The 12502-nt window shown below is 45.4% G+C and overlaps 2 protein-coding genes across 2 annotated transcripts; both read left to right on the top strand.

Moving 5' to 3' along the window:
* Positions 1–742: 742 nt before the first annotated feature.
* V865_002911 (uncharacterized protein) lies at positions 743–3826 on the top strand (the record flags this gene model as incomplete). The annotated part of the gene is made up of 5 exons (XM_066226710.1): positions 743–1227; positions 1329–1397; positions 1596–1971; positions 2047–2160; positions 2222–3826. The coding sequence occupies 5 exons, from the start codon at positions 743–745 to the stop codon at positions 3824–3826; spliced, it is 2649 nt and encodes an 882-aa protein (XP_066082807.1).
* A 608-nt stretch (positions 3827–4434) lies between these two features.
* On the top strand, positions 4435–12465 carry V865_002910 (uncharacterized protein; the record flags this gene model as incomplete). The annotated part of the gene is made up of 27 exons (XM_066226709.1): positions 4435–5348; positions 5436–5588; positions 5655–6483; positions 6540–6624; positions 6686–6869; positions 6955–7133; positions 7232–7482; positions 7555–7635; positions 7702–7827; positions 7895–7970; positions 8029–8066; positions 8128–8352; positions 8405–8559; positions 8609–9307; positions 9367–9726; positions 9799–10029; positions 10093–10416; positions 10483–10662; positions 10725–10754; positions 10810–10917; positions 10974–11071; positions 11129–11211; positions 11278–11603; positions 11666–11823; positions 11887–12238; positions 12300–12367; positions 12428–12465. 27 exons carry the CDS (start codon positions 4435–4437, stop codon positions 12463–12465), a joined length of 6351 nt encoding a protein of 2116 aa, XP_066082806.1.
* Positions 12466–12502: the final 37 nt, after the last annotated feature.

Here is a 12502-nt window from a genome sequence, read left to right as displayed (position 1 = left end):
GAGTTGCGTTGGGTTGAGTTTTCGGTCATTGTGTAGAAGGTTGATTGATCGATCTGATTCGAATCATATCATTCACACACACAAAGTAATCATCCAAGATATGAGGTTCTAGAACATTTTCATGATGTTGATTTTGGGATTGGGATTGACAATCAACGATAAAAACAGAGTGAGTGGAGTGGAGTAGAGTGAATCGGTCCCTTCCTATTCCAAAGGACCTTGCATCCATCAGCACTATCATATTGACATGCTACCACACCACTGCGATCTTATACCATCTATCTCATTCCCTCACGACCCTTGATGGTACCTCGCTCACTCACTCTACCCTCATACCAGTGTTGGACATCCTGGCTGCAAGTCGAGTTGTTTATCCATCAACCTTTTCATCGTTCTTACAGCTACCTCACTTCCACTATCAACAGCTAAGACCACAAACCGAGGAGATAGACTATATCATTCCTTTTCACACTTCATTCCTTTGATCACTTCCTAATCTACTTGTTACTCGACCGAATTCGTCAATAATTTCACTCCTTTATACATCCTGTATCACCTATTCCGATTGTGACAACACCTGCAACTTCACTGCTAGCACTCGCTATTCTCACTTTCTTCTTGCTATATCATAATTACATTTTAGGAAATCCAGATACTGTATCGAGCCTACAACAACATATATCAATATCGTTCACTTAACATAACCACCACATCTTCCCCACGATCGTGGGCTTGACTCAAAATGAGGTTCTTCAACCTATTCATCGCTGTACTACCCCTAGTATACGCTCAAGATCCCACTTCCTCTTCCTCTAGATCTACTTCCGCCTCAACCTCAGGATCCAATAGCTCTTCAGCGACCCGATCTTCCAACTCTTCATCTTCATCTTCCCCTACTCCCACTTTGAACATTACAACATTCACTACAACTCTCACCACCTATCCAACAACCGCGACACTCTCGGCATCCTTCGAACCAGCTACGACTCTCGCTCTGACATTCACCCTCAATGCCAGTGATTATACCTCGGTGAACGAGTCCATCTGGAAAGGGAATTACACGAATGGGACTATCCCGTGGGATGGGAATGAGAAGACTAAACCGTGGCAAGAGGGAGATGGGTTCATACCGTTCAATATCAAGATCGATCCTGCTTTCGGAGTGTTGGGTGGGTTGTTGATCGTTAGTGGGATACCTGTGGCTGTGCTTGGTGGGAAGAATCGATGGTAGGTTGAGTTTGACTTTCCCTCTCACGATTCGGAAGAACATTTATACGATTGGCCTCGGAGGAATGATCAGCTGATCGATTGACTACGTGATGAGATAGGTCATCAAATGCGATTTCATCGGGTTACGCTTTGATGTTGTTTACTTTGGTCATGGTATTGCGATTTGGGTGAGTGAACAAGTGGATCTTTCCTTTTCATCCTGCATCCACTCCATCATACAACCAATTTGTTTTGAGAAACCATACATCACACCATAGGCATGGCCAAGCCGGATAAATCGATGATCGATATACCGCGTCTATCCTGTCCTACGCTTAATTACCATTCTTCGATAAATAGCTGACATGTTTCTTCCATGATACCAGTGTTGAGCCAAACATCCAACCTCCATCCCCTAACCCTCCGTCAACCACTTTGAGAGGTCTGTACCTCTTAGCTTGTATCATCGCGTCCTTCTTCGGGGGCGCAGCAGGTATATTCCTATACTCGTTTGCAAAATACTGGGTCTCGGCCATTGGTGGATTCACCTTCGGATGGTTCCTCCTCGCTACTCGACAGGGCGGACTGATTACCTCTGTCCTGGGACGATGGGGTCTGCTCGGTGGTTTGTCTGTCGGAGGATTGGTCGCTTCGTTACCTAAGCAGACTAATGAGTGGATGATGCTTATCTCGACGGCTTGGATTGGGGCGACGGCGTTTACGTTGGGGGTAGACTGTTATACTAGAGCGGGGCTGAAGGAGGTGAGTGTTTCGGGATCATATGACCTGCCTCAGCTGTCTTCATATTTACGCTAATCTGTATCGCTGGACGCTTAGTTCTACGTGTACAATCTCGGTTTCCACGACCTGTTCCCAAAACTCTATGGATTCAAATATCCCCTTACTCAGACTATGATGATTGAATTGGGTATCTTGGCTGCTATGGTGGTTGTGCGTATACTCACGTACTGTGGACAGCTGCGATTGGTATTGACAATATATTCCTGGACAGATCGGCGCAGCCATCCAATTCCGTGTGCTCAACATCCTCACCAAGCGATACCGCAAGATGCGAGAGGAGGAAGAAGCCAAGATCGAAGCTGAAGAGATCGAACGTGCCGCCGAAAGGTTCAAGAACGTCGGAGCGGAACTCAACGAGTGGGAAGAGAAACACGGTAATGCCAGTCCTACTTCTGGACCTGGATCGAGTGGACCTACCGACCCATACGGCTCTCTCAATGGCGAAGCGATGAGAGCCACAAGGGAGTCTATACTTCTGCCTCAGCTCGGCTTCGAGTCCGATCGCGACAATCGACCATCGAGTACGCTCAGCTTATTGAGAGATACCGAGCCTAAGGGAAATTACGAGCCTGTCGCAGTCAAATCCCCGACTGGTCTCGATACACCCCAAAGTATGTTTGTTGGACTCCAAGAGCTCAAATCTGGTAGTCCTGAGCCTGAACCAAACTCTCCCACTGGCTCAAATCCAGAATTAGAACAGCAAATGCGATTGCTTGCCGAAGTGAAGAAAGCCAGAGAAGATATTAGGGGCTCTCTAGATAGGTTGAAATCATCTACGCCTACAGGATCGATAATCGGTAATGATATACTTGGAAGGACCACGCCCACTCCGACACTTGGCACGAATAGCGACAAGAGAGAAAGACACACTTCAACTACTAGTAGTAGACTTTTGGATTTTTCGTCTGAATTCAGATCCACTTCGGCTGCAGGTAATCGAGAGAGACATCTGTCGACGACGAGCAGCAGGATTCTTGATTTCCCTGATATGAAAGCAACCACGTCTGAAAATGCCCAATCAACCCCTCCGCCACCTCAATCGGAATGGGAGAAATATTTATCAGAACGTAAAGTGCTTAGTCCCACTTCTTCAGAATCCCATCAACAGCAACAACAACAGAGAAACTACCTTAATCGATCTTCAGCATATTCCTCGGTACATCTGAACATGGGAATGGACGATAGAAGGGAAAGGACCACCAGTATGTTGGAACCTAGAGTATCTGATTTTGGACTATCTGAAAGTACAAGAAATAACGGCACTTTCCCTACAGACAGAATGCACAGAACGAGGAGCGAGGGGTTGGATAGACCCTCGACGTATCATGATTACTTGAATGTTGGTGGCGCAGGTAATGGCAACAAGCTAGGTACAACAATCATCGCTGGATCGGCAGCGGATCATAGGGGTAATAGAAATTCCCAACATATGTCATCAGGTGGACAACGAGCTATGACATATGATGAATTGGCTGAAAGACATCGTAAGAGATTATCTAGATTACAAGATCCGGTGACATCCAAGATGAAAGAGGAGATTGAGATTGAAGAAGCTAGACAGAGATGGGAGAAACAGAAGAAATTGGAGAAGGAAGAGATGAAAAGGAAAGAAAGGGAGAGATTCTATCGAGAATCTGGGGTCGAACAGCAAGGTGGAAAGGGAAAAGGTAGAGAGGAAGGTATAAAACAAGCACAGGAATGGAGGAAGAGCGTAGTTCTTTCACCACCTCCGCCTGCTGCCTCATCGGGGCCTAGTGGACCCCGAGGAGGAGGGAATGATAAGAGGAAAAGAGCTAGTAGACAATTTGCTAGTTAGGAAGTTGCATGGACTTTTACTGAACAATTTTTTGACATTCATTCTGTGTACTGTACTTCTTGTTGCTTTATTATATGATTTGTTGCTATATGGTCATTCGTATTCTTCGTTCTTGCATATACTGACCATGTTGACAGATATTCGAACTCTCATTCATTATTCCATCCAATGCAAGCGTCTTTCTTTACATGACAGGTACCAGATACTCTGTGGTGAAGGCAATCGCGTCAATGACCTTTGGCAGCTCACTCGATCGCGTCAGGCACGTGCAGTCGTGCAATATCATATAACCGTAGTTGTTGCTGTGAGACGTTGTATATCTGCCATTCCTTTCATTTCTTGATTATGTTTTATATTATATATTGTGCATTAAACATAAACTACCCATACCCATAGACATCAACTACAGATTAGGATCACAGTGAACAATGGCGGATCCAATCGTCACATAGAATCATAAGCGTATACTTTACCAGGAGCTAAATTGAATCCGAAACCCAACCCTACTCACAGACTACCTCTCAGTTTCACTTCTTCTCGACTCGAACGCTCCCCTTGCATCTTCTTCACCTTCCCCCTTCTCTCGAGAAGAGGTGAGGTGATAAGCTATGGCTTCTTCTGCTGGACATTCACGACATAACTCTCGAAATACAAATCATAGCATAGCCATATCTACTTCTTCAGCAATCCGATCCAGCTCACCTTCACCCGTCGCCTCTCCTTCGTCGCCCACTCCAAATTCGGATGGATTATCTAGAAGACTATCGTGGAACAGATCAAGAGAAGATACCAATCTGTTCCTCCCGCAGCCACCTGTTACATCTGGACTGGCAACTCCATCACGTACACACCTGCTGGATCCCAGAACAGAAGAGAGGGATATTGTGTACGCTACATCGGGAAACGATATATGGGGAGGAACACATCCATTACAATCTACTGAAGATCTGAGTACGCCAATAGAAGATATACCATTGTCCCCACCTAGAAATAGGAATTTTGGATCAAAGCAATACGAGAGTGAAACATCCCTTGGATCTATCTCGGGATCTGATATAGAATCGTTCAATGAAGATAGAGAGAGGTTGACCCCCGGACAGACATATGACCATCCTTCACACTCTTCACCAGGTCAGAAGAAAAGAAGTCCATTGAGTAACGGATCATCACCTGGGAAGAAGAAAAGACCCTACGATGAGAAAGGCTTAGCTCGATCGAGTACGTTGCGAAAAGTCAGCAAAACGATTAGATCTGCTAGTGTACGAGTTGTCAATATCATGGGTGTAGATCGAAAGGAGAATGATGGAGTGGAAAGATTAGGTAGTGACGATGATGAGGAAGATACTAAACGGAAGGGAAGGGAGAATATAGGTTTAGGAATTAGGATACCAGATGTCGGGGCTACGACGCCGCAGAGACCCGATCCAAGACCACCGGAAATTGGGCTGAGAGGTAGGACGTTAGGTGTTTTCAGCAAGAGTTCGAGAGTAAGGAAGGCAATGAATGGTTTGCTAAAGTATCCGTGAGTGTACTGAAAGTCTTGGTTTCTGACTCAAGTCTTCTTCATGGGCAATTTATCTGACTTGCTCGTTCTTGTGACATGCTGCAGCTACACCGAACCCGCTATCCTCATCCTGATCATCACCAACGTTGTCGTACTTGCCATCCAATCCGCCCCTGCGCAGAATGAACCAAGGGTAGATGATGGATATTTTCAATCTTGGGAAGATTACGTGCTTCTTGTGTTATTCTGCATTTTCACGTAAGTTCAACTCACATTTTTAGCCTCAATAGATCGTACCCACAGTTCTGACACATCAACCCACAGCCTCGAAATGTTCGCTCGTATAGTCGTCAGCGGCCTTCTGCTCGATCCCGATCGATCGCTCCGAGACTTTCTTTTCTCTCCTTCTGGCATTATACCAACCGTTCAGCGGCGAGTCGGACGAGCTCAAACCAACTTACAGCGTAACCTGTCCAAATCCAAAACATCTCATCGAGCAGCATGGAGGTTTCATAACGATCCCACGAATGGCTCATCTAGGACCCATCGCCAGAATGGCGGACCTTCGATATCGATATCGAAGATCAAGGAGGAACCCAAAAGGGTTATACCGATACTGCCTGAAGCGCCATTCCAAAGTGCTGTCGCCAAGCAGAAAAACCTCGCTTTACAAGGTCGACCATACTTGAGACATTCATGGCATCGTATCGATATGATCGCTGTCATAGCATATTGGATCACCTTCTTCCTAGCTATATCGGGATATGAGGCGACTGCCAATCGGCATATATACATCTTCAGGGCACTATCGGTACTTAGAGCGGGAAGGCTGTTAGTTATCACCAGTGGTACAACAACAATCCTACATTCTCTGAAAAGAGCTGGACCAATGTTAATTACCGTGGCCTATTTCCTGATATTCGCAGCTGGTATCTTTTCTATTATCGGTGTTCAATCGTTCAAAGGATCCTTCAGACGTTTCTGCGTGTTGACGGATCCGGACAATTCGACGAATGAGATTATACTGGAGAACCAATGTGGGGGATCGCTCGACCCAATCACACTTCAACATGTTGCGTACCTGAATTTGGATGGGTCACCGAGCAGTATCAGTCCGAAAGGGTACATATGCCCTCTAGGACAGGTTTGTAAGGTGAGTCACTACGATTTTTCATCTTTCATAAAGGCCACGTATTGATGAGCGGACAGACAACCGATGATAATCCGAATAACGGCGTGAATAGCTTTGATAATATCTTCCAGTCTCTCGTCCAGGTCGTCATCATCTGTTCAAGTGAGTGAAACACCAAAGGATAGCACTTGTTTATTCGATAAAGGCTGATTATTGGTCCCAGTAAATACATGGGCACCCGTCATGTACAGTGCGATGGACTCTGATTTCTTCAGTTCGGCATTCTACTTTCTCGCTGGGGTCATCGTGCTCAACTTCTGGTTGTTGAATCTGTTGGTCGCTGTCGTCGTCAATACGTTCTCGGATATTAGGGCTGAGACGAAACGAAGTGCTTTCGGAGGTGACGAGTAAGTCTCTGCCTTCGATCGTATATATATATTCAGTCCTGATGTTGTGTGAACGTTGAGCTAATTTTGGGTTGGTGATAAACAGAAGCTTACTCGGAACAGACACTCAGTGGGCGGCTGAGAATAAACAGCGCAAGATGCACAACAAGGTGTTGACCATCTATCAGAGGACGGAGATATTTTGGGTATTGTTGATTCTTACAGATATGGTCACTCAGGGGACGAAAACCGCTTCGTCTTCTGCGTCGATGTTGGATCTTTTGAGTTAGTTGTTTTTTCCTTTTGAAAATTCTGGGACTTGATCATGTCCAATCACAATGACAGGTTGGGCATCCGCTAATAATCGCGGTCACTAAAAATAGAAAACCTCGAGATTGCGTTTACATTAGCTTTCGACGTGGAAATGATTATCCGAATAACAGGGCATTTTCCAGATTGGCGGTCGTTCTTCCTAAGCGGACGGAACTGCTTTGATCTCTTCTTGGCTGTCGCATGTTCCATCATCCAGATTCCCGTTATCGCAAATGGAGGTATATACCAATGGTTAACGGTTTTTCAGTTGTTGAGATGGTATAGAGTCATTCTGGCGTTCCCAAGGATGAAACCGCTTCTAGTAAGTTAACGGCTTCTGCACACATATGACGGAAAGGATCTTCAATTGATCTAATATCTTGATACCTTACAGAACACGTTCTTCGGTAGTTTTGCGGGTTTACTCAACATGGTGGTTTTTCTATTCCTAATGATCTTCCTCAGCGCTTTGATGGTACGTACAAGCCTCGACCTCCGTCATATGAAGAGAACTTCGTGTTGATCGTATTGATGCCATCAGGCCTTACAACTATTCCGAGGTGACATAGAAGGTGATCCGATCGATTTCTCACAAACCTTCAACGCTTTTCTAGGAATGTATCAAATATCTTCATCGGAAAATTGGACAGATGTTTTGTACAATGTGGTGAGTTCCATCGTAGACTATCTTATGGTGTATGGGGAGTCTGTTCACCTGACTGTCGTATCTATAGATGGGATCTGAAGGTCAATTTGCTCAGAATTGGCTCTCGGCGATCTTCCTCTGCGGATGGATGTTGTTCTCATTCTGTAGGTTTTTCGCTTCACCGACCTAGAGTGAAGATAGCTCACATGCCTTTCTCCCTAGTCATCCTCGTCCAATTGTTCATTGCTGTCATCAACGAGGTAAGCTGACTTCGATTATGGCGTCAAGCGCCCGCTGATGTTTGTCACTCATTCTCTACAGAATTTCGCTGTTGCCGAAGAGCAAAAGCGTAAACAACAAGTCGAAGCATTCATCAGAAGAGCCGAGCCTCAATCTGCTCATATAAGTTGGATTGATCGACTGAACCCATACAGACTGATGTCCGCTCGACATAATGCCGTTAAAGTCGGTACACTACCACCCAACTTAGTATTGCCGCTCAGGCAGAATATCGGAGCTGATGTGGGCAGTGTGCCCAATTCTGATGTAAGCTGCTGTCTGTTCAGACACGGACGCATAGCTGACTGCCGCCTTGTAGGGGGCTTGGGGCAACACAGCCGGTGCCAAAGGTGCGATGCGAAGACTCTTGGGTAGAGATAAAGAAGAATCACCTATACCACTGAGGAACCTACGGAGGCATACTACACCCAAATTTGAGGATCTTGACGATGATCTGGACGATGACCGAGGGTTGTGAGTCAACAAGCATGCATGTTTGACGCATGAGCTAATCTCCTCGCAGAACCGATCTCCTCCCTCCCCTGAACGCTGGACCTTCGAGCGACGAACATATGGATGCCCTTCGAGAACGACGTAATCAGCAGGCAGACTTTATCGCGGCTCATCCGAGTTTCGACCAATCTCTCTGGATATTTCGCCAGAATAACCCAATTCGACGATTCTGTCAAGCATGTGTGCAACCCGCTTACGGAGATCGTATATTCGGCAGACCAGCACATCCAATACTTCAACTAGTAGTAAAAGCTATAGTCTTCAGTGCCGTGGTGGCAAGTATCGTAGTAGCTGCAGTGGCGTCACCAGCATACCGAAGGAAATATTATGGCCAACATGGTTACATCAGAGGGACATGGTTCGATCTTACTGAAGTAGCCCTCGGAACGGTTTTCATCGCTGAAGCGGGAATAAAGATCATTGCGGATGGTTTCATGTTTGCGCCCAACGCATATCTACTTTCGTTATGGAACGTTCTGGATTTCATCATCCTCATTACCCTCTTAATCAATACTACGACGTCTCTCATATTCATAGGTGGTCTAAGTAGGATGACTAGAGCTTTGAAAAGTTTCAGAGCTTTGAGGTTGATAACCCTCTTTTCGAGGTTGAGAGATACGTTACATGCTGTTCTATTTGCTGGGGCTTTGAAGATTCTTGATGCGTCGATTTTGATGGTTCTGTATTTGATACCTTTTGCCGTGTGGGGGTAAGTCCACTTTCTACCTCCTGTTACATTAGAAGAAGCTGATCTTTGGTATCACGTAGTCTTAACATCTTCTCCGGATTGTTGTATTACTGCAACGATGATTCAGTGTCCGGTAAATCAACATGTATAAACGAATACGCGTCCTCGTCGATCGACGATTCTATCACATACTTGGTACCGAGAGTATGGGCGAACCCTGCATTGGACGCATCAAAATGGTCATTCGATTCGTTCAGAGAATCCATCTTGATCTTGTTCGAAAGTGTTTCCCTGGAAGGTTGGATCGATGTCATGGCTTCGCTCATGAATATCGTAGGGAGGGATGAGCAACCTCAGAATATGGCTTCCCAATGGAATGCGATCTTTATGTTAATCTTCAATCTGTTCGGAGGGGTTATCATCTTGACGCTCTTCGTCAGGTAAGTCACGCATCTTTCTGTCTTCAATAGATGACAAGGAGCAATCTTACTGATACTCTCTTCCACACGCAGTATCATCATTCAAAACTTCAGCACGCGGTCTGGTAATGCGCTTCTTACAACCGAACAGAGACAATGGGTCGATCTATCAAAGTTTATCAAAGCTCAAACACCCTCTCAACTACCCAAAGGTCGCCCGACATTACCGTTCAGAGCATGGTGTTACGATAGAGCTACGACCAAAGATGGGTTCTGGGCGGTCAGCTTTACCTGGATATACTATCTTCATATCCTGTTATTGATGTAAGTTAAACTGTCCAATGCAGTCTCGGTGTCCGTTAACATTACGACCCTATTCTACCGCAGGATGCAAGATTTCTCCGAAAACATCCTCAATGAGGTTCAACTCGATATCATCTTCCTTTGTCTTACGGTCTTATACGCCATCGACCTACTTATACGATTCTACGGATTGGGTCTCAGATCCTTCAGAGCGAACGGATGGAATTTGTTCGATGTCGTTGTTATCACTGGAAGTTTCGCTACTACTATCCCCGCTCTACAGGCTGCCAGTGCTGGACTGCCTGGAAATCAGGTTAATATCCAATTACAGAAATTGTTTTTGGTGTCTATCTCACTCAAATTGGTACAAAGGATAAGCTCTTTGAATCAGTTGTTCAAAACCTCGGTGTAAGCAGAACATTCAGCTGACATTTGCTGGTCGGACGAAGATAGCTGATTGATCTATGTATTCAGCGCGAGTTTACCTGCTATTGGCAATTTATTCCTTCTCTGGGCGACACTCTTCATCTGGTTCGCTATCATGTACCTTGAAGTTTTCGGTTTGACTAAGATGGGTAATAATGCTGGGACGAGATTCCAAAACTATTATTCATTTGGTAATGCTTTGATCATGTTGGCATTCATGTCTACGGGGTAAGTCATTGACTCTCATAGATCATATTCGAGTATCGCTGACGTCTGGTGGGTTACAAAAGTGAGGGATGGAATGGATATATGCACGACTAGTAAATCCAGATGTATCCCACTGCATCGAGCAAGAAGCTGATGAATTATTGTCAGTACCATATCTCCACCTCGATGTACCGAGAATAGTAATTTCTTGGAATCAGATTGCGGTAGTGCTCCAGGGGCCTATGCACTCTTCATCAGTTGGAACATTGTCTCGATGTGAGTTGAGCTTTTTGTGAGCGGGAAATATAGCACCACTGACAAACCTGAAATAGGTATATCTTCTTGAACATGTTTACTGGTGTGGTGGTCGAATCTTTTGCTTATGTTTATCAAATGCCTGGTGGATCTTCGTTGAATCGAGAGGAGATGCGTATGTATTTTAACGCTCCTTGAAAATAGCGGTTAGTTATGCTGATAGCTATTGTAGGGGCTTTCAAACAACTCTGGGCAGAATTCGACACACAACGGACGGGCTATATCAAGCGGAAGGACTTTGTTCGATTCTTTTCGGTAAGTCGACCCCCTTAGACATAGCAAATCTCTTGTGAAGACATGAGCTGACGAATCGCCTTTCAGCGACTTACCGGGGTCTTCGAAGTCCGTACCTACCCTATCGAATACAGTATACCCAATATGATCCGAAACGCTCTCCCCGACCCTATCGATAATGCCTCGGGCAAGCTCTTCGTAGCTAACGGTGTCAGACGAGCAGTCGATATACGGAGGTTGGAAGATCAAATTGCCCACATCGATTATCGACAAGTCAGAGAAAGACGATTGCTGTTCTCTCGATTATATAGCGAAGCCAAGATATCTGAAGAGAACGGGAGGGGGATTAGTTTCACCTCGATGTTAATGATGTTGGCGCATTATAAGTTGATCGACGATGAGAAGGCTTTACAGTGAGTGTTAGCTGTAGTTATTGTCATGAGACTCAGCTAATTGTCCGCTTAACCCTAAATAGACTGGATGATCTTCTTGTAAGACGAGCCAAGACGGAGCGAGTGACAGATCTAGTAAATCTCGATAGAGTTAGAGGTCTTCTGAGGACTATATATTGGAGAAGAAGATTCTTAGCTTCCAGAGACGAGAGGAGGAGGACACTCAATGCTGAAGCTGAAGGTGAGAGCTGACGAAGCCATGTCGCCCTTATCTTCACAGCAGCTGATCTTGTGATTATCATAGGTATACCTGCAATCGTGCTTGAGCCCATGCCAGCGACTCCCCCATTGGACGAGATCGATCGTAATCCATTCCATAACCTCCCCGGCGAACTCAGAGAAACAACACCTTCACCTCCCCAATCTCGCATGTCTAGTCCAAATCCATCCCCCGAAGTACTTAGTACAGGTACTCACTCCCATCCCCTTTCTCCTGACGTATCATTCAACAATAACGCGTCGATGAGTCGACATTCACCTGCGTTGTCTGTTAGTAGCACCAGTGGAGATAGACCGACTCATCAATCTAGACCGTCCTTGGGAAGACAAACTTCGAATGGAAGTATGTTATCCTCCGAGGATGCGCATTATAGAAGGTGTGTCATGAAAAATCTCTATAATGAAGGGGAATGATGCTGATATCGGATACGTTACCAGGGAATCGCCTACGGAAGAAGTCATTGCAGATGATTTCTTTGATTCGATGGCAACGTCCGTATGGGGAGGTGAGCTCTCTACTTACCACTCGTCGTACATCTCCCTTGAGCTGACCCTCATTTGATCAGATATGATGCGAGAAGCAGTTGATAAAGAAGAGACATAGATGATTGTACGATGACACATGACATATAATGACAGGA

Source organism: Kwoniella europaea, chromosome 1 (genome assembly GCF_036810445.1).
Source record: "Kwoniella europaea PYCC6329 chromosome 1, complete sequence".
NCBI lineage: Eukaryota > Fungi > Basidiomycota > Tremellomycetes > Tremellales > Cryptococcaceae > Kwoniella > Kwoniella europaea.
Note: the sequence above shows the minus strand (reverse complement) of the source record. Positions and strands in the feature narration are given on the sequence as shown.